Raw genomic sequence first — 27,338 nt, forward strand, 5'->3', positions numbered from 1 at the left:
AATATTATTTTTTTAAAATAAATTAACTATACACGCACAATGGTGATAATTATTAATTAGAGTCAATCTTTTAATTTGATTTTGACACAATACAAGTACATAAGATAAATTAGTTTGTTAAAATATATGATATATTTTATTATAAAGGATCAAAATATTAATTATCACTTGCACCAAACATTTTATTTTGTACTAAGAGCGCAACTTTACTAATTTATTTACCGTTTTTTTAATGCATGTTTAAAAATATATAATAAATTTTAAATATGAAAATTATAATAAATTAATCCCTATAATTTTTAATAAAAAGTATTATTTTGTAATATGTAACTCTCAGCACATTAAAAAAACCAATTTAATTAAACTTCATATTACATTATGGGGAAAGGAGATTTTTTTAATCCATATATTCCCTACTGTTATTTCATTACAGAATTACCAGTATTATTTATCTGGTGTAGCAAGAAATTCTCTCATATAAAGAATGAAAAGCAATTAAAAATATACTTATTATTAATTTAAATAAGTAAATGTAATTTTATTAAATATTTAGAAAAAAATTTCTCACTTAACATAAAAAATATAAAATTTTAGATAGATTGAAAATAGTTATGATTTTAACTATATATATTTAAAGTGATACAGTTTTTTTTTTTTAAGTTTATTTAAGATAAAGTTAATCTGTCGTTTACCTAAATAAACATGTATCAGCAACAAAAGACGTGCAAATGTCAAAGGGAAATCGATTTGGATGCATAGATAACGAGATGACACGTGACATTGTGAGTGGTGTGTGTTACGTAGCCACTAGGAGAATATAGTGGAACTGTGCATAATGAGTAACATAGATGGAAGAACCATAATTAGTAATCAAATTAACTACGTGAATTGTGGAGTACATGTAGAAAGACTGGTCAACAATTTCACCTCAAACTTGGAGGGGTGAAACTTTTGAGAATTCCAAATCAAGACAAAAGCCAAAACAACAAAATCACTGCTCACTGCTTGCTATAGAGGCAGCCAGAGCCGGTAGCATAGCCACTTGTTTGATGCTCCCAACTCCCAAGTGAAGTTTTCTGCAGCAGGCTCAAGGGGTACAGTAATATTGTTCTAGGCAGGTCTAATCCTAATCCTATACTTCTCCAATTTTTTGTCTTCGCTAAATATCATACATGAATCTCAAGACATTAATGGTTTTTAAATACCAAGACGCATGCAATTTCTGCATAAATTTATATATTCCAGTGTATTCAATGGAAAAACTATTTACGCAATTAAAAGGGACTAAGACAGCACATAACATAGCCTATAATGGTCGGTAGATTACTCCACTTTTTGACAGGGATGCATGCATATGTACTATTTAATTACAGTGTGAACACTTGTATTTTACTTTTTATTATGTTCAAACAATATTTCATATATTAACAGTTAGTTAAGTTTAAATAATATGTATTTAACTTTTAAAAAATATTATAGATTCAGATTTTGTGTATAAAAAAATTATTAAAAGAGTTATTATTATACTATCAATGTTCCAGCCTCGATATCTCTGATTAAAAAAAATGTGTCACTTATATTATATATATTAGAAATGTGATTAACGTGAAACTTTTAGGAAAAAAAAGTTAACAACTTAATTATCAGCAACGTTTCATCAAACTCTATTTGATTAAAAAAATAAAAAATAATGATGACGTAAATATTTAAAAGTTATAAAAGAATATATATGATGTAATGATGGTAATCCTGAATTTAAAAATGAAAAAGAAATTAGGAAATGAGTTAGAGGGGGATTGTATTAATGAAGAAGAAAAGGATGAATATTTATTGATGATTAAAATGACAAGGAAGTAGTAAGATAACATGGGCTTGCGTGCTGAGCTGACACAAAGAGGTCCCGCGTCGTTGGGTGATAAACAAGCACATTTGGCTTAAGCCACTTGAACTCTAACCCCAGTTAGGGGACATACTCAGAAAGGACAGTATGGCGTATCTCTCCCATCTCCCATTCTTCTTCTTATTAATCTCTCTTTCTCTCTCTCTCCCAAAACCCTATTAATAACAAGCATAGCCCACTGCTTTCTCCCATGCACTTGTCCTCTTCAACGCCCAACACCCACTCACTACATCTATCTCACTTCTTAATCTCATTCATTCATGCCTTCCCTTATCTCATTCATTCACATTATTTTATAAACACCCAAAACACTTTACTTATCTTCTTTCTCTCTTAAATATATTCAATTCCCTCTCTTTGCTACCTCTCCATACCCATCTCTCTTTTTCTTTGATTCTCCTCTGACAACCCCATTTCCCTCTTTGGCCCTCTTCTCAGATACCCGACACCTTATTCACTCTCTCAACACACACTCTTTCTTCTTTCATTCCTTTTTCTTCCTTTGAACAAAGTTAATTAAGAGTTAGCTACCTAGCAACATCAAATATTTCTGACACACATCATACACACTACGGTTTCTTTTCTTCCTTCATTAATTAACAATGTCTAGCAGAAGATCTCGTTCGAGACAATCCGGTGCTTCTACTGAGATCACAGATGCTCAAATCACCGATCTCGTTTCTAAGTTACAACAACTTGTCCCTGAGCTTCGCGCTAGGCGCTCCGACAAGGTATTTATTATCTTTGCTCCCTCTCATTTTCTCATTGTCCCTCTCATCCTATTTGGCTCTCTCTCTCTCACATGCACACACATATAACACGCACACACACATTCCACATTTTGGGTGGATACCCTTCATTTTGGTAGATAAGTCACGCTAGCTAGTGTGTCTCTTCCTTAATTTCTTTACCCCCAACTTGAGGCTTTAGTTATAGTGTGGGACTCAGATTCTTCTTCTTCCCTCTTGCCTTCATTGACTAAACAGCATTATTTTACCATAACAACTAGCTAGCTATACCTCCAAGTGTGTGCTAGAATAATAATAATAATAATAAAATAAGGCAAAACATTAATTAATATATATGTATTATTCTATGGTTGTTGTAGGTTTCAGCTGCGAAGGTGTTGCAGGAGACTTGCAACTACATTAAAAACTTGCACAGAGAGGTTGATGATCTAAGTGACCGATTATCAGAGCTTTTGGCTACCACAGACTCGAACAGTGCTCAAGCAGCCATTATTAGGAGCTTACTTATGTAATAGTCTGCTCTAGCTAGTGCATTTATTTATCTGTCGTGTGCATGTCCATGTCTCTCACTTTTATTATTATTCTCTCTTCTGGGTAGGGTTTGGTTTGTACTTTGTAGACCAATGCAAAAGGGCTACTACCATGGGCTACATGTGAATTAGTCCTTAATTAGTTTTAATTATGTGACACTTGTAGTAATTAATTATCCTCAGCTTGTATGGCTGTAAATAAAATGGGCTACATCTTTATATGAGTTCTAATTACTATGAAATGAAGAGTAAATATTTATATATAACTTTTGTGTTGCCGGCCGAAAGTTTTGAGATTCAGATGTAATGAATGTATGTGCTGCATTTTACATTGTGTCAAATAATTTTTTTTCAAATTTGGAGGCTGCAATGTTTAGGTTTGATCTTAGTAATCTATCTTATGAGAGAAACTCTGCAGTTTTTGTGTGGACCCATTAAAAGGGTCAAGCTTGAAGCTGACAGTGGCTATTACATGTGACATTACCCCACACTTTTTCCGTTATTTGTTCTTGCCAACCCGTGATATTAATGTTGGCATTAGGACCACAATATAAAATAACTAACTCATCATCCAAACCATGATCTTTGCTGGTGTACAGTTATATAAATCATCTATATATGTAGTTACATCATCTGTACCATATTTATAGGCAAGGATAATCACAAGATCTGTGTATTGTTCCCAAATACAAGAGAAAAGAAAATTAATGTTATATGGGCATATAGCTATATTAATTGAATTTGACTCCTTTTAAAGTGACAAAAGTGTAGAAAACGGGGGGGGGGGATTCAATTATTATTGACTTAAATTAAAATATATAAAAAATTTAATTCACTTAAAAAGAAAGATAAACGTGCCCTTAGTTTGTTTTTTTTCTTCACCTTATACAATTTTTATTAGGGAATTAAATATCTTCGTCCCAAAATCTTAATTTTCTTTATCTATGGTTGGCTAGCCTTGGTCTTTGCTTAGTTAATTTTAATTTAGCTGCTTCTGAACCAATGAATTTTATCTTGTGGGTAAAGTGAAAACAAATATCAGGACCCCACACACCTGCAGGTACCATTCGTATGCAATATGTGGTGGGGGAAGGTTGTTTCACAATGTCTCCCGGCCGGACCCAAAAACAAAAAAGCTAGTTCCACAGTGCAAATTAAATATAGGGCTATACATTTAGGCGATGAGAAATTTTGGGTCATTAATTCAAGCTTTAATTGCTCATAATTCAGGGTAGGGAGAATTCTGGAGCAATATTCTGCTGAAACTCTGTTCCTGCCGTGTATTGTGTCCCAAACTCATGAGTTCAAACTTCAATGCATTGTTGTTAAATTAAGGTGTGTATATATATATATATATATATACACATTCTACTAAATTATTCAAATACAAATAAATGCAGTTGTATTTAATACTTGGAAAAAATATTGCTACTTATAGTGTGGTCTATCTATTAATTCTCGAATATGATTATTTTCATTGTAGTGTTTGATACATCGATGGGTGCTTGATTAGTCAAATGATTAACATATATAAGCTGCATGTATGATATTTTGTTGGCTTCCACATTAAAAATTTTGCTTCAAATAATTGGATATTGTCTCACAAAACGATGGACTTTGTAGTTTGAGCTTCGAGGAATGCTGATGTCAAGTTTCCAATTTAAAGGTGACGGTTTTATTTAGCATCAGTTGGCAGTTGTGTACACCAAAAATATATAGTTTTTAAGTTCTTATAGATAATTCCTAAAATAAAGATCGTGTAGATAAGAAGATAAAAAAAAAAGGGAGAGAAATAACATCAGTTCCATTTTTATTTATCTATCTATAACATACATAAAATATGAAATGCAAGGAATGTCTTTATTGTTTTTTAAAACATTTTAAAGTTCTTATCTATTCTACACTTATTTATCTCTTGACAGTGAATGTAGTTTAATACTTGAGAAAAAAATCATCATAATGATAATAATATTTAAAAATAAAAAAAACTAATACTATCTCAAACATTTAGCAAAAATAAATTAAAATGAATAGAATAGGTAATTAGATTACAAAGTTGAAATAAGTAAACATTGAACTTAAATAGAAATTACGTGAACATCGAATGTATATCAATTTATTAGCGTTAAGTTATTTCAATTTAATTATAACTGAGTTCGAGTCTTAAATATACATTTGTGTTAAATACTATAAGTCTATAATTTTATACAAATTGTTTAATAGAATAAAAAACCGTTTCGTCACATTTTTCTAAAGTATATTAATGTGAACATGTTTTTATTGTTTTTTGTTTTTGGAAATATTCTTAATTTCTCAAAATTTTTCTTATTTAATATTTTAAAAGACCAGATGTGAGATTAAAATTTGTAAACTTCAATTATTTTTAATTTTATTAATTTAAAATTAATAAATTTTTATTACAACTATACTATTTAAAATTAACTTATTATTTTTTCTGATTTTTTATAATATGTATTTTTTTTTAAATAACTATATTTTTTATAAGACATTTTATAATTTTTATAAAAGTATTTATCATGTTTTTCAATTTGTTTTTAACAAATAGAGTTAATAGATACTTAAATTAAAACTAAAAAAAATAAAAGTTGACAATGAGATTATATTCAATTATATTAAATGAAAGTGAAATTGTCTATATTATATTATTTAAAAAATAATAATTCTAACTACTTTAATTGATCCATGTAATTTAGTAAAAGATGTTTTATAAAAGAATTTAATATAGAGTATTATTAATTGTTTATCTAACCAAAAATATAATAGAATTATACTTATTCATGAAATAGTGTTGAGATCAATTATATGGTCGTAAATAAAATAAAATATCTACAATTGATATTTTCTCATGAATTTGGCATGCTTTCTACACAGGGTTAAAACCTACAATTGATTTTATTGGTACTTCATGGGCATTTTATTTCGCTAAGAAGTTAAGTTGAAGAAATTATGATGTTTGTTGGCTCTATGATAAAGGGAATAGTAAGACAAATATGCTACAAATAAAATGTGGTTTGAATTGAAGTTCAAACTCAAGATCAAGCAGTCTTTAAGAAGACTTAATTACAGCCAATTACATAACTATGGCTCTTGAGACGAGATGACCAAGAATTTTCTTAGAAGGATGCCATTTTTCATTCTATAATTCTAATTTATAAACACAGTATCAACCCAAGTTTAATTTTTTAAAAATTGTCATTTATTAACAAATAAAAAATTCATTATTCGAACATCTTTTCTTAATATAGCGTTGTTTAACAAAAAATAAATTATTAGTAAACATTAAATACATATATTAATAAGTAATATATTATACTAACATTTAATGAATTATTAGTTATATATATTAAAATTTTTACCAACAAAATTATATATTAATATAATATATATTATATTATTAGTATAAATTCATAATATATTAAATAGTCTAAAATTAAACTGTTATTAAATAATTTCTCAAAATATACAAATACTATTTTTATCCCATCTATAAAAAAATAAATGATTAATCCATTACGACCATAAAAGAAATGGATTCAACTCAAGTTGGGGTTATTTATAGTAGGCCTTTCAAGTTTGATCACAAGCCCAAAGCAAAGTTTGATTTGACTCAGTCCAGTTTTTCTTTGTGACCAAAATGAAAAGGTCCCTTTTTTCAATAGTTGCTTTGGAATGTTATGGAATCTGGTTCTTGTGATTTATATTAGTATTTCATTTAATTTCAAAGATGTTAAAAGGGTGAAATTAGTCGAAAGTTATTGCAGTCAACATTATTACTTCCATGATATTATACCTCTCGTAACACTAATTATTATTAATGATGTGAACTTTGTATACAATCCTCTCATTGCAATTTCACTTTAGGATTACAATTTGTGAAACTAATTTTGAGTAAATTTGATTTTACAGTTTTAGCTTTAGAAAATTATTTTTGAGGGAATTGGTTCATGTTTGAAAACATTTTTGTAAAGAGTAATTTTAATACAATAAATTTTAATGTATATAATGTAGACAAATCATTTTTATATGTGTGACAATGAACACGGATACGTAAATATTTTTAAATTAATGTTACAATATTAAATTATGAAGATTTTTTTGTGAGTATGTATTGAATGAGATTTTTACTCTACATTAAAAGTAACCAAAGTATTATTACTATTATGGCTAAGAGATTAAATTATATTTATGATTAATGTGGAATAATCATTTAAAAAGAGAAAATAATAAGGAAATAAGAAAGAAAGAACACCTTTCTAGTCTTAGTAAAAAAAAAAATATTGAAGAAATGGTATTTGACTCGTAACGTTTTCAATTGAGTTTATCTTCTAAAGGATATGGGATAATAAACTCAAAACAAAATGATTAAGTAATAAAATAAAATATATTTTTTATAAATTGGGACTAACTTGTAATTTAAAAAAAATGTATTTAAATTCTTTAAAACTTAAAAAGCATAGATTACTCTAACTTATAAGAAGAATTTTATTCAATTTTGTATATTAAATTATTCTCTTATTAGTGCTTATCTAGAAATTTATCAAATTAGACCATATTTTAAGACATGATAGTCAATAATAAGAAAGTGATAATGTTAATCATTGTTCTAAGAGCTCGTATTAAAGTTAAAAGTAAAAACTTTTGTCAAAAAAATATAATTAATACATTTTTATATATTTTCAATGTAATTTAATATACATTTTGATAAATGCTTTTCCATTTTGATTTCTTAATTAATTTGTTAAGACACTGATTAGAAAAATTCAAAATAAAGAAATCCCTGTTTATAAGATGCAGCTTTCATCAATTTGGACCAAAACCCTTTATAGACAACATGACCTTAGGCCTTTTATTTCTAAGCCTCCTTTTACTGTCATTAAATTTTTGTTTCTCTTGTTTTTTACTCGAGAGAAAAAAAATCTTGACAATAAACATGTTCTAAGAAATATTCATATTACATGCTCTCACGATCGCCCTTCGAAAAATTCAGACATTGCATTAAACTTCTTAATTAGTGCACCCTCTTGATATTTGACAGCATGAAACTAATATTCTCTCTTATTAAAACCAATATTCAATATTCCAAACATGCAACTAAGCATATTAATTGGTTAATTATGTAACCAATCAAAGCAACATGTTACAAAAGATTTCATAATAAGTACACTTCCTCTTTAAACCCTTAGTCAACTAATTGAGGAAAATAATAAAAGAATTCAATAACTCAGCATCACTTATAAAAGGCACTTTCAAATCTAACCAGATTAGTCCCATAAACATTAAATCATGTTTAAATATATTTTTAAAAATAATAAAAAATATTAAAATAGTATGCCACCTGGACTTTCGGCCCAGACCCAGGCCCATTATTGAACTTGAACACCCCCCCCCCCCCAACATTGATACATTATAATTATAAGTTGTAACGTGTTCTGGTAACTCAGGTTCAGAAACAGTAACAACAGTGAAGGAGAATCCCTGTCGGTTCCAATTGCATCTCTTACTTCGATTAGATCACTGGTGCGTGTATGTACAATTCGATCACTTGTTTACTCATCTTTTTTTTCTTATGGGTATTGAATTTAGTATTTCAGCTCAACATAATAATAAACAATTGCAAATTTTTTTATTCTTTAGGAATGTTCTAGTTAATTATTTCGTGTATGTACACGTGTTAGTGTTTCAGCGTACACCTGAGAAAAACATGAATTCCGGTGGGTACACTGTAGAAGTTACGGGTCTCTCACCAAAAGCCACAGACAAGGATGTCCGTGACTTCTTTGCTTTCTCTGGTGCCATTGAGCATGTTGAAATTATCAGGTATAAGCTTTTAATTTGACCCTATTTTTGTAATTTTTAGAATCATTTTTTTTATGGGATAATTATTGATGATTTTGATTTTGTGAAGTTCACAGCTTAGCTTAGCTCAAACTCTTCAATTTTTGTTATTGATCGCTTCATGAGGGAGGAATTTGTATTCGCTATGCATGATTAGCCAACCGATTATGAGCTGAATATAATTGATTCAGTTAGAAACGTGGAATCTGCAAACTAAATGGCTATGGCAACATATAATAATTTTTTATAATGTGTGTGTAGAGTATCCTTGATGTCATCACATGAACAAGACTTGGTTCCATGTTTTGCATTTGTTTAATGTAACATGATAATCATTTTGGCTCATAATTCTCAATATATGTAAATCACCTTCAATTTGTGTTTAGGTTAAAATAAACAATTACTCATTATAACTTCACCTGATCTGGATTTTGGTCCTTCAAGCTTTTTTTTTTTCGGATTGGTTGGTCCCTTTGGTTTCACTCGTTTGGATCTTGAACTCTTACGAACCAATATCTTGATAATAGAGAAAACTATAAGAATGGCTCGTTAAAGGAAAATAAGGACCAAGACCTTAATGAATAGATACTAAATGGGCATCAAGTAAACCCCAAATGAATGGAAAACATTAGAGTTTTAATAGAGGGACAGGTATCTAGAAAAATAACTATAGGGACTAGAGAGAAACTATAATGATTAATTGTTTATCTGAACCTAATTTTTATCTTTGTAATTTCTTTCGCTTTTAGTTGCTTAGCTTACAGTGGTGTGGTGTATAATTTTTGGCCTGGTAACAAGTTGCATGCATGAGATGGTTTGGAGATGATTATAAATATTCAATTGGAATATTTTAATCAGTTATGAATTTTATTAATTAAGCTTTCCTAGAGGGATTGCTTTTATTCTCCTCCCGGTAAAAGAGAATTTATCATCGATACTTAACAATGTGTTTTAAATACTTGAACTGAAATTACTTGTAGTATTACCATTAAAAAAAATTTGAGATATTGTTAGGCATCATATTTAAAATTTGAATGATACTTGTTTTTTGCCAAGGACAGGTCTGGTGATTATGCTTGTACTGCTTATGTGACGTTCAAAGATGCATATTCTCAAGAAACTGCATGCTTGCTCAGTGTGAGTATTTATAGAACTAATGTCCCAAATACTTATAACATTGAAGCTTGAACAATCTGTTCTGTTTTTAATTTGCCTCAGTAGTAAGTTCCATAACATGTTTCATTTTTGTGTGCCTTTCTTCATAATTTGTTCTCTTAGGGAGCCACAATTTTAGACCAACCCATTTGCATAACACGCTGGGGGCAGTATGAAGATGAATTTGATTTTTGGAATCAGCCATCGAATAGGCACAGGGAGGAGACTGCTTCAAATGTATGTATCTGTATTTTTCTCAATTGTGCCAAATTGCCGATGATTATGGCTTTTCTTCATTGTCTGACATTCTATGTTCTTACATTACATATTCTTTCAGACGCCACAAAGCAGTCAATTCATTTCCTCTGCTGGAGAAGCTGTAACTATGTCTCAAGAAGTTGTTAAGACCATGATGGCTAAGGGATATGTTCTCAGTAAGGATGCATTAGCTAAGGCTAAAGACTTTGATGAGTCTCATCAGGTTTCTGCCACTGCAACGGCGAAGGTTTCTGAATTGAGCCAGAGAATTGGCCTGGCTGACAAGTTATCTGCAGGTGTTGAAGCTGTTAAATCCGTGGATCAGAGATATAACGTTTCCGAAACAACAAAGGCAGCTGCATCCACAGCAGGAAGATCAGTATCAACAGCTGCAAACTCTCTGGTAAATAACAGCTATTTCTCAAAGGGAGCCTTGTGGGTGTCAGGTGCTCTAAACCGTGCAGCTCAAGTTGCTTCTGATTTGGGAACCCGTGGCAATACACAGTAAGTCATTGTAATAACTCAAATCCATCTTGTATGTATTCTGCCTTCAGCTAAATAGCTTTTTGTAACTTTAGTTGATAATCTGTATTGTGATTATGAATAAATCTTTGGTATGCCAACACATGGTTGAACTATGCAACCTTAGCTGTTTCTGCCACTGAATTATGATCCTAGCTTTTCAGAACATGTTGGTGAGAGGTAGCATGGGACTGAAAAATTTGAGATTAATGTGTAACATGTGGACTCGAGTTGGGTTATTTTTATCTTTTTAACGAGCCTTTTTTCTTTCTTTTGGTCATTATCCAACTTGTATTCTTAATTGCTTTTATTTGATTGCGGGCCAATCTTTTCTTTTGGTCGTGGGCCAAACCTTGTTTAACTAATCAACCTTTTTTGCAAACGTTGAAATAAAATATAAGGCCCAATAGGCCAGAACCAATCCCAGTATACAACAGAGGGTAAAAGAGTGGGCTTAGTATATTGGATAACGGGCGTTGGAAAAAAAAGCCAGCGGGCAAAACTATGTTTTATCCAATATGGGGGTTTAATTTTAGTGAAATACACTCCTTTTTTATGAGACACAGATAATATATTATTTTTATTATTTAATTCATTTAACTTTATGCCGTCGTTTTAATTTTTATTCGTATACATTAATTCTTTTTAAAAAATTACATTTTACCTTCTTTTTTCAAATACATAAAAGTTGCAAGTCATTTATATGTGAAGTTTTTTTTTTTTTTTACAATTCTATTTAACGTTGAAATAAACTTTTAAAACTCTTATACAATGACAAGGTTTAAAACATAGAATTCGTTAAACAGTTGAAAATTTAACACAGACACACACACACAGAGAAAGATATAATAATATTTTAATGAATAATTTAAAATGGAATAAATTAAGATAGTATATTTAAAATAAAAAAATGATCGTATGATATATTATGAGTGGAATATATTTTAATTTTAATTTTAAATGAATGAAATTGAGAATTAAGAAGCGCGTAAAAAATAGTTTGAATTATATATTTATACAAGAACGTTAAAATCTTCATTAAAACGTACGAAAAATTATTTGTAAAATAAACAGATGTTCCCATTTCTTACAGTTTCACGTTATGTTACATCATTATTTTTTTTTCACTCTGCAGTCAATTTTATTATTTTTTATCTCTGTTACCTTTTAAAATAAGATCACCTTCCATTTTTACTTTATATAAAAAAATATTTTTATCAATTTAATTATTAAATTAAAATTATATTTTACTTTAATTATTTATGATAACTTTTCTCAAAATTAAACAATTATAAAAACAAAATTAAATATCTTGTTTTTGTATTATTTTACAAATATATATTACTTTAATTTTGTTATATAAATTAAAGTAATATATATTTGTAAAATAATTAAGGTTTATGTATAGAGAAAGTTTAGATGAAAACATACACTGAGACTCAAAAAATGTTTATAGAAATTTATGTACCAATTAAATTATTACATCGGCAAAATAGATTAATTTTACGGATCGTTCGCCAACTAGATACTTACATAAACCTTTTTGTTCATCTTTCTGTGTGTTTGGTTAAATTTAATTTAATTATTTTTAACTATAAATAATATTTTGATACTGAAATAAGCGATAAAAAGAAATTAGAAAATATGATGTTGTGATGAGATATATAAATATTAATGATAGGGAAGAAAATGTTAGCTAGCACTAATTAAATAGGGAGATTGCAATCTGGAAGTTTGTCTGGCGTTGATGCAGGCATGCCATATGTTATGCTTCTAAGTTGCAGGTTATTATGGTTGCCTCGTCAATTCCATCACTTTTGCTGCTAATCACCTTTTATCTATTCCACATTAATAGTACAAAAGCAAAAAGGACCTTGTTCCTTTTACACTCCCTCTAACCTGGCCCTTCTGTACGGACATGTTTTTTCAACATTGTTTGGGCTGTGGACCATTATTTACATTATTCTTTTATCATATGCTTTTTTACTTCGAAGAAAATTTGCTTTCCTTGTTCATCAATGTGAAGGTGTTTTAAATGTAGGAATCATATTCTGAAAAATATGATGACTTGAAATCGACAAAAAACAACCAACTATACTAATAAATCTACCTATATATGTACTCATTGTAATCAAATTGAACACGCTAGAAATTGTTGTTTTGAACCACTAGAATAACCAAAATAGAGGGATCACAATCGTGTTCCTCATAAGAATATTAAGAGGACGCCAACACTTACAATTGCTAAAGCAAATACCAACAACGATATAACCTCTACATGGTAGCAGCTATGGATGATTGTCGTAAGGTTTTTAATATGTTTATATCTTTTCTTTTCTTTTTTAAGCGTATGGATAATTGATTTTAGTGTTACAATATGATATCATTTTGTTTTTATTATTATACAACCAAGTCTCAATTATTAGTTAAATTAAGATCTTTTAAGTCTTACTAATATTTCAAATCTTGATTATGTTTAGCTGTCTTATATTATTTTAATATTTTGTTTCTCAAATAATCACAAATGTATCTTGTGCGGTAATTCTTTTGGCTTCCCTCTGTGTTTTAAAGGACATGAAAACAAAGTAAATATGATTGGAGAAGGTTTACAATCAACTTCTAGTTACTTTGCTTCTGTGAGAGGTAATCATGTCCTATGCACAAGAAAGGGAAAATGTTAGTGCATCAAGTGCACGAGATGAGTTTGAAGGGTTGACACTTGGAATTTCCGAAGGTTTTATAAGACTAAGGCTTCTTATGTATGATATTTCACACTTATATAATTTATATGTCTTGTAAAAAAATTGGTAACACACTTTTTTTATATACTATTATTTATTAAAAATTATAAAAATATGTAGATTTCATTCCTTTTAATTTTAAATTTAATGATTCATTTATATTTATATAATTTTTAATAAATGTTAGTTAAAAAATATAAAAATGTTTTTTTAACATCGCTCTTTATCTAAAATGTGATAGTAAAATTACATGAGACACTCTTTACATTTTAATTAACACGATCAAACAAAACATGTCAAAGTAGATAAATTAATTATAAAAAAAATCGTAAAAGAAAAATACTTTAATGAAAATTACTAAATTTCAATTCACTACTACTTTTATAAAAATGGTCTCAAATAAATGATATCCTAAATGTCTTATTAAATTAGGCTCTTAGAATATTTTAATCAATTTAAAGAAAAATGCTGATATTTTTATTTGGATTATCTCTATGTAATTTAAATATATATTGATATAAAATTTATGAAGTTGAAAAATATTTTTTTTTACATAGAACTAATTGATTGTCTAGTATCTTAATTACTAGTTCGTTTGTACCTTATAAACGTTTTACATTTGTTTGCATTTTTAATTAGACTAAACATTTAAATGTCTCTCTCGATAGCTTACTAATAAATTAGAGAGGCATAAAAAGTAATAGTGTATTAAATTTCATCCCTAACTTCTCTTTCTGTGGTCCCATCCCCTCCCTTGAAAAAAAAATTATTTAACTAGTTGAAATTAAATGTATAAAGTATGTACAAACAATTTAACTTATTTTATCACATTCCTATGCACAATTAATAAAATTTTCATAAGATGAATCTTTCCCAAAATATTAAAATGTACATTGTTCATAAGATTGATACTAAAATACTTTCTTCCACGTCAATTTATATCAAAATAACATATAATGCTTTTCAAATTTTCAAATAAATGATACTGTTCATACTACTTCTTGCACTTTCCTTTTTTTTTTTTTCCCTTTATTTAACTACTAATAATTCTGTTAAATAGTCATTGATTTAACCTAGTCACATCCACATTTCTTTTTCTTAATCAAACATGAAATTGTGAACAAAATCAAGATGCTTCATGACCATATTCACTTACTATTTATCAAAATATGTGGAGATGTAAGAAACATGCATGGATAGAAATAGAATCATAAATATAGTTGCCGGTTTGGGTTGTAAAAGAAATGCATTTTTTTTAAATTCAACCCTATATTTTATAGTAGTATTAATTTCGTTCCTAAAATCATGTTATTTATATATTATATTTTTGGGAAAGAAAATAGTTTAGTCATTATATTTAAAATGCTTTGCTACTTCTCTTTCAATTTTGTTCTCTCTTTAGTCTTTGTCCCAATATTTGTCTTTAGTTTTATTGTATTCTTCTCTTACTTATAAACGTCTAAACAATAATATCATCCAATTAATATTTGTTATTTTTTATTACATCAGATCAAATACCACTATTCAATATGATGTAATAAAAAAACTATTTGGCAAGACAATTTATGTAATTAAAGCTTCTTTTGTCAAGTAAAAATTTATTTTAAGTGTGTTTGGCAAAACATTTCAACTAGCTAAAACTTATTATACTAAGAAAAAGCTTGATTAAGAAAAACAATATTTTTTTTAGCTCCTAACTGGAAGTGGTATTGTTATTTTATCTCCATTATTTTTAAATATTTTTTCACATATTTAATTTTTAAAATCTTACTTTCTTTACTTTAATTACATTGAAAATGAAAGAAATATATCACAAATAATAATAAATAAATATCAAAACACTCATCATTTTAGAAAAGAATAAATTATTAATTAATGTCTTCAAAAAGATTTAACAATATCATAAAATCATATTATTTATAATAAAATATTTATAAATAAGAGTAAGATTAAAAGTTTATTATCTTAATTTAAATATAATGAATAATTTTAAATAAATTAAATATAAAACTTATAATTTATACAATTACTAAATGTTAAATTTGAATTTACTTATTTTCATTTTACATTTACTAGTCTAACAACTAATTTTGGTCTTTCAAATTTTATTTAATATTTGAAGTTTCATCTACTCTTGATATTCTTTTGTGAAATCCTATAACTGGTTTATGTATAAAATAAATGGGATTTTCAAAATGTAACGAGTCCAGGAAGTGTCCTCCGCAATGGACGGTTTTGATGCATGGTCCATCTGTTTCCCAGAGAAAGTAAATGAACACATGGCCACCACCAATTTTTTTCTCTGAAATAAAAAAGGAACATAACTGAACCAGTAGTTGATGAATCACTGTCAACACAAATTGAAATTTTGAGTAAGCTCAAGATATATTCATTAGCCATTGTTTTCCCAGTTCGAATTTCGTTTTATTATTGACATATCCTGTTTTTAGTTGTTTAACTGAATTGGAAAATAATATGAGAGGAAGAAAAAAAGTCCAAGGAATGCCCAATGGGGCACCCTTTCAGCTTCCAACTAATAAAGACATATGTTAAAGCAGTATTTCTGTGGGGCCTTTTAATGTCCCATCATCACCAATACTTGGATCAGTGCCTCCTTTTGTTCCTTTTCTCAATACCACATTCATTACACCTTTATATTTATATCAAACTTACACTTTTATATTATATAATATTTTTTATAAAATATAAAATATATCAAATTAACACAATTGTTTTTGTGAGGGAAATAAAGATGCTCCTGAATTTCCTAAACTAAAACTGAAAGCCAAATCTTGAAGAAATCCTAAATAGTCATTCCCATGCACAATTTATCATCTCAAGTGAATACCAATGGCTACATGATAAATGCATTGGAGAGAAAGAAACGACTGAGGAATACGTGAAACTCATGGACAGTCCATTTTTGAACAGAGAAGATTGCATGTGTAAATATGAATAATGTAACAAAAAGGGTAGGAGCTGTGTATACTAGTTATGCCCAACTCCATCTCCATATATGGTTGTGATGATAAGGAACGCGCAGTAGAGAGCAAAGGAACCCTTGTCTGATAGAAGAACGAGTTAAGTAGGGAAAGAAGCCATAAAACTCTAAACAAAATGTTAAGGTGATGATGAACATGAGCACCAATATGTCTGGGGTTCCACCTTGTGCCAATGTTGATCTTCGCCGTACTTGCATGAGGGCTGCTTAACCCAACCTCCTCACAAGAATTGGAAGATAGTCCATTACCCAGGACTCAGTGTTCCAACTCCACCCCACAACACAAGAACACCATACCATGAGGGATGTTTACAAGATATTATAATAATTCAATTATATTTGTAGTTTATTTCAATCATTTTTCTCATATAATTATTTTTTATTTATTTAAATATATTTTTAAATTAAATTTATAATATATGCTTTAACAAAATAAAATTTTAAATACATATTTAATTAAGTTATTTATCCAAATGCTGGCTCCATTTTATAAACATACAAGATTTATATGCATTACTTAAAGAAATTTTGGTATTATTTTTTAAATTAAAATAAAAAATTATTTCAATAACCAACGTCAATCTTTAATGAAATTTTTATTGTGTGATTACTAAGGTAAAATTTTAATTATCTGAAAAACAACACTAAATTAAAAAAGCATAAACTGCATTTTTTTTAATAGAGGAAAGTAAATAATTAAAAAAACAACTTATTTTACAATTTTTTTGAAACGCTACTTGAATTAGCATCTCTAGTTTTCAGCAATTGGAAGAATTTTTATTTCATACATTTTTTAATAATCTTTCTGTTACTCGTTCAATTTTGAAAACATAAGATACCGTTCAATGTTCAAACCAATAAAAAAAAAATTATTTCAAGTTATAAAGAAAATTTGATTACTTTTTCATAGATATTTTTATCAAACAATCATCAAATTTCAATTTTTATAATATAAGATTATTAAAATAAAACTAAAATATACAGCTATATATATATATATATATATATATATAATTACTAAATTTTAAGTTTTAATCTAGTAATTAAACACAGTCTTATTTGTTCTTTTACATTTATTAACTAGTTTAACATGCTAATTTTACCAAATTAGTTTAATACAATAAGTTAACTTATTAGCTTTTAAGCTAACTTATTTTGTTAATTAAAAGTTTGTTTAAAAAAAATTTATTCAATAAGGTAGTTAATTGAAATTAGTAATTATTAATTTATTTATTTTAAACATTACTCTAACTAGTATTTTTTTTTAAAATGTTACTTTTCAATTACTAATTGAATGTGTTTTCTTTTACTTTGGTCACTATTATTTTTTAATATTTTTATTTTGTTCTTTTAATTTTTAAAATCCTATTATCTTTACCTCTTTTATGCTCAATTTTTATAAATGGCTTTGGTCATTAAATTATTAAAATATAACAAAACTATTAATTTTTTATATTATAAAATTATCAAAATAATAATATAAATTGATTCATATTATCTTATTTTATTTAATAAAATATTTTTAAATGAAAGTGAAATCAAATTTATAATTTATTAAAATATGTATAATTATCCACTTTTAAATCATAAATAAAAAATTGATGCTGTTTTTATTTGTCGTCTTATATTTATCTACTAGTTCAACAACTAATTTTATTAAACACTTTTAATTCGGTCAATTAAATTTTTAGCTTTTAATTAATTTTTTAACTTTCAACTTTTAATTAATTTTTCAACTCTCAGTTAATTTATAGGCTAATTTTACCAAATATACCAGAAAACTTTATATTTTTGAGTTGATACACCCAAACTATTCCTTTTTATGTTTAGTTGACGGACCAATTTACCTGAATTATAAAAATTAAAAATAATAAATAAAATTTGAATTAAAAATGACTAGAGAAGAGTTAAAAACGTGAATGAGCTAGAGTGTAGATCAGAAAATACAGAAGAGCACTGATAAACAGTACGATAAAAAATAAACAGTTTTTATTTTTTTAATTTTAAACAGTTGTTTACCCTTTTTAAATACAGTTTTTAGTTTTTAAAATTTTAAAAGTTGTTTGATCAATCGATTTTATGCAAGTGTTTTAAAAAAATCTATTTTCTTGTTTTTAGACCAAAAAACTAAAACATCATTAGGATGCTATGTTTATTATTTCTCAATTTTTAAAACAAAGAAGTCTTTGGTATTTTAGTTTTCTAAACATGATCTAAAAACAAAAATATGAAGCATTTTTTTTTTATTTTCTCTTATCTAAAACAATTTTTAAAAACATAACTATCAGGCACTTTTTTTTTTTAATTTAGCTTCTTAAAACAGTTTCTAAAATTAATTCATAAAATATTTTTCAAAAACTAAAAACAAAATAAAACACGCCTTTAATATTAATGACCAATGTATGAGAAACTATTTAGGACAAAGATGAATGGAATTATTTTTCTTCAATTTAATTGCGACACGTAACATTTGTTTAACTTTCGTTAAGTCATTTTCGTGCTGTTTATCACTTTCAATATGATAATTGAGTTTGTGCATCAGAATTTAGTAAGCAGAAAAATAAAATAAAATCGTTGACCAACCTGACCTGATCGATTATAACTCGTGAATTATGAGAGGGTTGTTGAGTTACATATGTAATTTAACCCATTGAAATTGACTAATTAAATAGTTAACCTGACCTTTGTCAAATCTGTTTTCTCTAGACAAATCTCAATGCATAGATAATATCTTTTCGTTAAATTGTAAGGACAAAATGGAACTTTATATCCAATTTTCCTGTATAAAGGAAGTTTAGGGTTTACTCTTATTTTTTAATATCGAAAACTTGTTCATTTATACAAACTTTCCCTTTATATATAGTGAAACGTTTATTGTTATGTTAATCTTTATTCCAATGTTACATGTCTTTTATTTAAATATAAATTTCTCTTTTAGAGTTTTAACGCTAGTGGCTATCTTAAATATTTCTCATCTTATCTATATTTTTTTTTATTACTATAAATCTCATTTATAATACAATATTATATAACTAAAATTTGTTTAAATATTTATACATTCACAACTTATATACGTAACAAGAGTAAAATATTAATAATAAATCAAACATAATCAAATAGAAATGCATTAAAATACTGGCGTATGGCTCAGCTAACTGAATCGTTTTATCGAAGTCCAAATCAAACCGTCGATTTTGAATGTTAAATCAATTGATGGATTTGGCAGAAAGTCTCAAAGGCGTTAACTCAAGTAAGAACCAATGGTGCGGCATGTTTATGGCTGATTAAGCTAATTTGGGACCATGTGTTGCAAATTTAATTCCCATTTGAAATATGAGAAAGAGATTGACGAGAACACACCAACGGAAAAATAATAGTAAAATTTAATGTACTTTTTTTACTTAATACAAAAATATAAAAATATCAATGTGTAGATGAAGGTACATTTCTCTGATTGTGGTTCAAGTTAACTTTGTTTTGGCAAAATCCAAGATGTAAATAAGCAAATTTAACATTGTAAAACAAAATGAATAAATATTTATTTTATTCTTTTAAATCATAACCTCGATCACTTTTTAATTAATTTTTATTATTTAAATTACAAATAAATATTTATTTTTAACAAAATTATACACGTGCTTTTTTACTGTTGATGTGTAACTCTCCACCTGGAAATTAAAGTCACACTGTACCAAACACCTCACTGCTGGTCCTCTCTGGCAACTTATAGTGGAAGATAGTGCAGTTTGAAAGCGGGAAGTAATTTCGTGCTGCCTCTATTTCTCTGTCTCCTTCTCAGATAGCCAAGTCTTGCACTTATCATGAATTGCCTTGTAACATAAGCCAAACCAACCATACACTACGTTAAAGGGCACCCGAATTTTGTACACTTTTTCCTTTACCTTTACCATCTTCCATTTCGCAGTACCAAATATAATCACCGTTGACTTATCTTGTACAGTGAAAAGTCAAGCACATTTCACACACATAGCTAAACCATACTCTTCATGAGTTGCAAGATGCATAACATTTTTTTAAAAAAATAAGATGTTGCAATAGTTTATTCGTGCTCCTAATTGTTTATTCTAATAAGTGTACTAATTATATTGAATTGAAACTTGAGCAGGGGAAGGAACAAAGAGATAGAGAGTGATGAAAGAGAGAGACAGGGAGTGTGTATATATATATATATATATATATATATACAGGGCATGTACTGCAGGCCAATTTGGAAGGGAGTTGGCAGTAGCTAAGGGGAGAGGAGTAGTGGCAATGTGTGACTTAGGTGGACATTATATATGGCTGGGAAAAGGACAAAGAAGACCAGCTCTAGTGGGGTAACAATAACAGGAAAAATCTTCACTATTTATCAAAATTAGAAAGTTAATAAATATGTTTAGTTTATTAAAAATTACAATGAATACATTAATAATATGTTTTAATACAAAAATACTTTTAATATTTAATGCATACTTATAAAATATGTTAGCATTTATCTTCTTGAATTGTATCATTAATGTTCCGTTTGATTTGGAAGGAAAGAGATAGAATGGAAGAAAAATATGACGTTAAAAGAAAATGGTAGATGAATAAAGAAAAAATGGTTTAGCTTGTGCTTTCAACCCTGCTCACAATGCAAAGGATAATGGTTGATGCGAAAGAGCTTCGTCCTAATACACGATACCTGTTGGTGGGTTAGGTAGCAAACCCTGCCCCTCCTCATTGGACCCATCCCCTAGATTCCTGCCCCTTCTCCCTTTCCTTTTCCCTCTCTTTCTCTCTCTCTCTTTCTCTCACAAAAAACACAATCCATTTTGGACTTAAAGTTATAGCCAACTCACTTCTCTTTTTTCCTAAGTAACCTCTTCCCTTCACAAAATTAACACAACATACAAATATCACCCTCACCATGTAAAGTTCCTTTTCCTAAGAAAAACTCTTCCATCTTTCCCTCTCAATCACAACACTTGCCCCCATCTAATGTCTTTTGTTTATGACTTTATTAATAAAATCATCATCATGGGCATTGTGCATTTCTTCCCAATTCACCCACTTTATATTAAACAATCATAATAATATATGAATCTCCATTTAGCTCTACCCTTTAACAATGGAATCATAAGCATGAAAAGCATCCTAGCTGCAATGCCAATTTGCCAATTCCATCATTATATTTAAAGACAACGGTCTTTGTAAAGAAGAACCCCCTTCTGCTTGTCTCCAAAGTGAGAAACTAGTTTATCATTAGGAAAATAATTACATATTAAGACCTCACACATGTGCGCGCGCACACACACTCACCCCATTGCAATATTAGACAAGTTGAGGCAGAGAAGCAAGCTTTCCTTTTCTCCTTTCTAAACAACACAATATCTTTTTATTATTTTCTCATACACTAAATGTCATTTTAGCATCTAACTACCTGCATTCTTTTCTACAAAAGCTTAACGAATTGTTTTTTCCTTTTTTCATGTACATAAAATAAATTGGAGTCCTTTATTTTACTTGACACTATTAGTTTACATACAATTTAAAAAAAAAGTGATATATATGGAAGTTGATGTGTAGAAACTATAGGTTATAGATTCAAACATCCCTTCCCATCTCTCTCTCTCTCTCTCTCCTCTTCCCTCTCCCTCCCATCTTCTCTTTCCTTTGAAATATTAACATTAGAGAACAAAAACTCTAGCTAAAACTGATCATGTATATATAAGCCATCATTCAGAACTCTTCAATTGAAAACTAAACTAATTTACTTATTCCTAGACCATTTGTCAGAGAATGTTATGCACAAAGCCTAAGTCTTTGTCATTCCTTCTTTAACCTTGGAGCATCTGCAATCTTCTGTTATTGGTTCAACGTGGCAATTACAATATCATTCAGCTGATCTTGAAGAGTTTGTAACAGGCCAAAAACCTGCAATGAGATGGCTTTTTTCCCAGCAAATTTCATGCTACAAACCCCTCACCATGATGATCATCATCCTCCACCTTCTCTCAACTCAATTCTACCCTCATGCGCACCTCAAGATTATCATGGTAAGTTCTATCATTAGACCCTCAGAATCAAACAAACATTAAAGTATTCTATGCTTGATATGTGGTTTCAAATGTCGATGCAGGTGGAGTATCCTTTCTAGGGAAGAGATCTATGTCATTTTCTTCAGGAATTGAACATGGAGAAGAGGTGAATGCTGAGGAAGATTTGTCTGATGATGGATCACAAGCAGGGGAGAAGAAGAGGAGGCTTAATATGGAACAAGTGAAGACACTTGAGAAGAGCTTTGAGTTGGGAAATAAGCTTGAACCAGAGAGGAAAATGCAGCTAGCAAGAGCTCTTGGATTGCAGCCAAGACAAATTGCTATATGGTTCCAAAACAGAAGGGCTAGGTGGAAGACCAAGCAGTTGGAGAAAGACTATGATCTCCTTAAAAGACAATATGAAGCTATTAAGTCAGATAATGATGCACTTCAAACTCAGAACCAAAAACTTCAGGCTGAGGTTAGTGTTCTTCTTCTCTTCTTACTCATAATCAAATTTCAATCATGGGGTGCTTTATTTAGTCTCCTGTTTACTTTCACATCATTTCTTGCTTTTGAATTTTTCTTTTTCTTGTTGAAAAGGAAAAAAAATGATGAAGATCATTTTGACATGTTCAAGTTCTGCTGTATGAGATTGTCTTGATGAGATTGTTTTGATTCTGTAGAATAAAGCTTAGTAATCATGATCCTTTTTTATTTCCCTAGTATTTATGCTTTTTTTGACTTGTGCATAGTTTTCGGAACGGTTCCTTTCACCCATTCTATAAAGCTGCTTTTTCCTTTCATCTACAGTGACTTCATCAAGATTCAGTGATCCATTTTCAATCCAATGACATCCATCTTTCAGTCTCCTTCTTACATAGTTTACTAACTTTGCACATAAGCATTTTCATCAATCGTCATATAATATTATAGTTTCCATAGATTTAATAAAATTCTCGTATTAGGACCTTTTTTTAATATTGTTTTGTTGTACCCTTATTGGATATAGCTAATTTTTGTGGTGTAGATATTGGCACTGAAAAGTAGAGAGCCAACTGAATCTATAAACCTTAACAAAGAAACAGAAGGATCCTGCAGCAATAGAAGTGAGAACAGCTCAGAAATCAAGTTGGATATCTCAAGGACACCAGCTATTGACAGTCCTTTATCTACACATCAGCCAAGTAGAACCCTCTTTCCATCTTCTGCTAGGCCTACAGCAGTTGCTCAGCTTTTCCAAACTTCTTCAAGGCCAGAGCTCCAATGCCAGAAGATTGATCAAATGGTCAAAGAAGAAAGCTTAAGCAACATGTTCTGTGCCATGGATGATCAATCCGGGTTTTGGCCATGGTTGGAGCAGCAACATTTCAATTGAATCAGAGGAAGAGTTAATTTAAAATTTGAATGTAGTTTTTTCCGTGAAATCAAGAGGGTGTCTATCAATTACGATACTTTATTATGAGTTCTTAAATTTAAAACCATGTTTTGAAAACTTGATGTATAAAATAGGATATATCAAGTAGAAATTTTCTTCCGGGGCTTGAAAATTTTTATATGAATGAATAATCGGCTAGTCACTGTTTTCTTTTTTTTGCCTAAGTTGATTAATATAACTGTTTTTCTTGAAATTGAGTAATGTTATTTGGTTGAATTAATGGGGAATAAAAAAATGACATTTTTGCTGGTGTCTCTGAGTGCAGGCAATATGGTATGGACCATTAAAATAAGGGGAGATTCTCTCTCTACATTTCTTAAATTAAACCAATTATTTTAACTTGCTTTGGAATCATGCCTGTGTATTGTAGAGCAAAAATGTTTGCCATTGCTTTGAAGAAAGACCCTGTAATGATTTGGGCTGATCTCATCAATCAGTACCAACAATGAACAAAATCCACCCTAACTTAACAAAGTATACATAAAAAAAGAAAGAGAATCAAACACACATTCCAAGAGAGCAAAAGGACAAGCAGATGGAAGACGGAAGAAAACAAAGATAGTTGGAAATAGTCATTCTCGTGAATGAGATGTTGTCGATTTTTTGTTCATGACAATCTTTTTAAAAGTATCGTATGTAAAAAATTTTAGGTACTTACTATTATTAAAAATAAACTCCATTTCATTATATGCGTGTGTGTTTTAATTATGTTTATATTTATATAATATGCTTTTTAAAAAAAATTTTATGTTATATAAGGTGTGTTAAAAAAAACGTGTGTGACAAAGAGTAAATAAAGAAGTTTTAGGATGTGTGAAGCACCACCGTACCCACTTTTTGGCTTTGATAAAAATAAATTATTCAGTCACCACTGCATATTTTTAAGGTTTAAGATGAGATATTGGTAGAAAAAAAATTGAAGGGTGAAAAATAAGATGAAAGAAAGAGTTATTTAAGTGGATAAAAATTTAAAAAATTATTATTTTTAATTATTTAGATTAGAGTTTGTGTAAGTTATTTTATAAAATAAATAATCATAAATTTTAAACATTATATGAAAAATTATATCAATTATTTATTTATTTATTATTAGCAATATTTTATTAATAGATATATATTAATTTTGACAGATGAGTGAAAAAAATTTAAGGTTTAATGTGATATCACTGTCACCTACTCTAGCATCCACCTAAGAGGAGCGTTTTCACCTCCCCTACTTCCTATTCATCTCTCTACTAGTACACTTTCTTTTCCCTAATATGGATAACATGGAAATGATGAGAACGGTCAAAATTGTTTAAACCAAAATATAAATTGTCACAATCTATTTAGTCAAAAATTGCATTACGTCATGGCATGCATAGTAATAGTAGAAACTTGAGCTCAGGTGAATATGTTCATGCAGATGCAATGAATTTCACTGATTCTCTGAAGTTCATTTACACTTTTGCGTGGCTTTTCTTTTTCATTTTATAATCATGTAATATGATCTGTTATGTTCAGAGTTTTGCTTGGACAGTATGGAGACCATCAACATCATCATGCTAATGGCTATCAGAAATGAATCTTGTCACTGTCATCGATCTATTTCTTTCCCTTCCAACACGCTTCTTGCATCGGTTTTCTAATCACTCCTTGTCTAATTGATAAACTCTATTCCACCTACCTGAGTCATTCTTTTCTTTTCTAGTATCAATGAGTTGTTCCCTAACTTGCTAAATTTCATCCCAATGATGCTTCACTTTCTGTCTGTCGACTCATCTGAATAAATTCTGGCTGTTCCATTTAGCCACAAAAAAAAATAACACAAAAAAAAAGTTAATTGGTAACTTAGAAACTTCAAGAAAGAGATAATAATGATAAACTTTAATAGCTATTTTTTAGTTTAATTTAATTTTTGTGCTATCAATTAATTAAAAATCATAGATATAATTTTTAAAATAATTATTAAAAATTTAACAATTTTTAATCATATGATATTTTATAATCAAATAATAGTGTAATTATATTATCAATGTGTTCTAATTATTATTTTTTAATTACTAAAGAAATTAGTATTAAACAATTTTACGTTTTAAAGACATTAAATACATTTTTGGTGTAATATCTTTTGTTAAGTATGAAAAATATTTTAAGAGAATTTAGTAAAACTCTCTCTATATGCATGCATGATTTATTTACTTGATTATTTTATTTTGTTATAAATATTTATTTAAAAATTTATACAAACTGAACTTTTTTATGTATGTGTGGTCATAGTAAAACTATTTGAAGTATCTGATCTTCTCATTAAACTTTGGTAGCTACATGAAACTTTGAAGTTATCTTTTGTTTGATATGAAAATGGCCAGGCATTAAATGAAGGACTGCGGGATTAGCTTAGTTTTACTTTTATCACTTCTATAAACTGTTTTTAGTAATAATATATAGATTCTGTTTTATCTTGGATCTTTAAAATTAAGTTTAAACATCTAAAATTAATAATAATATTGTTTAAGAGTATATATTTAATATATTAAAAATATAAATACTTTTTTTTCAATATAATCTTGTTATTACATGATATACAACATAGAGAAAAGATGTTAGGTTCAAGTTCAACTATTTGCTTATAGGAGTGAAACAGTATTGGTTGATAATGAATACTGATAAATGGTATCATAGAACAACTTTTTAATTGAAAAGTTATTGCTTACAAGCAATTGCTTCACCTGAAAGGCAACTCTTCGTAATTTCGGAAAGTTATATACAAACTTCTTCCCATTATGATATTGGCATACGAAACCTGAATAAGACCCTAATCTTTTGCACGGCTCCATTGTAATTTGCAAATACTATGATATACGTGCGAATCCATTTCTGCATTAAACAATACATGTGATACAATCGGCATTGCCTCAAAAATCTACTTAAATATTAAAGTATTGCGCTGTTATACTTATGGGATCATGTGAACTTGGCTTAAAAAAAATAGCCAATGGCGGAAAAATTTGGCATTTTGATGACACTTTCAGAAGCCAACTATGAATATCAAGCAAAATTTATTTTTTTCAGTGGACATAATTAACAAATGGTGGAATCGTATAGTGGCCACGTGCTTGGTTTTCCCCATTGGACACGTATAATTAGGTGGTTAGGGTTTTTGTAAGAGTTGCAGAATGTGAGTAT

General features: G+C 28.6%; 3 protein-coding genes across 4 annotated transcripts; all 3 read left to right on the plus strand.

Moving 5' to 3' along the window:
• Positions 1–2,502: 2,502 nt before the first annotated feature.
• On the plus strand, positions 2,503–3,161 carry LOC113869775 (transcription factor PRE6). Its single transcript, XM_027506245.1, has 2 exons — positions 2,503–2,631; positions 3,009–3,161. Exons 1-2 carry the CDS (start codon positions 2,503–2,505, stop codon positions 3,159–3,161), a joined length of 282 nt encoding a protein of 93 aa, XP_027362046.1.
• A 5,467-nt stretch (positions 3,162–8,628) lies between these two features.
• On the plus strand, positions 8,629–11,239 carry LOC113869669 (binding partner of ACD11 1-like). Of its 2 annotated transcripts, none has more exons than XM_027506114.1 (5): positions 8,629–8,717; positions 8,884–9,017; positions 10,097–10,172; positions 10,314–10,427; positions 10,528–11,211. In XM_027506114.1, exons 2-5 carry the CDS (start codon positions 8,902–8,904, stop codon positions 10,954–10,956), a joined length of 735 nt encoding a protein of 244 aa, XP_027361915.1. In that variant the 5' UTR covers positions 8,629–8,717; positions 8,884–8,901; the 3' UTR covers positions 10,957–11,211. The 2 variants fall into 2 exon arrangements, with proteins under 2 accessions (XP_027361915.1, XP_027361916.1); XM_027506115.1 differs by having other exon boundaries at positions 8,635–8,717; positions 8,876–9,017; positions 10,528–11,239.
• Positions 11,240–22,350: 11,111 nt separating this feature from the next.
• LOC113869158 (homeobox-leucine zipper protein ATHB-13-like) lies at positions 22,351–24,300 on the plus strand. Its single transcript, XM_027505337.1, has 3 exons — positions 22,351–22,750; positions 22,834–23,213; positions 23,763–24,300. The coding sequence occupies exons 1-3, from the start codon at positions 22,639–22,641 to the stop codon at positions 24,108–24,110; spliced, it is 840 nt and encodes a 279-aa protein (XP_027361138.1). The 5' UTR covers positions 22,351–22,638; the 3' UTR covers positions 24,111–24,300.
• Positions 24,301–27,338: the final 3,038 nt, after the last annotated feature.

The sequence above is a fragment of the Abrus precatorius genome, unplaced genomic scaffold, assembly GCF_003935025.1.
Source record: "Abrus precatorius isolate BTA unplaced genomic scaffold, Abrus_2018 Scaffold6, whole genome shotgun sequence".
NCBI classification, from domain to species: domain Eukaryota; kingdom Viridiplantae; phylum Streptophyta; class Magnoliopsida; order Fabales; family Fabaceae; genus Abrus; species Abrus precatorius.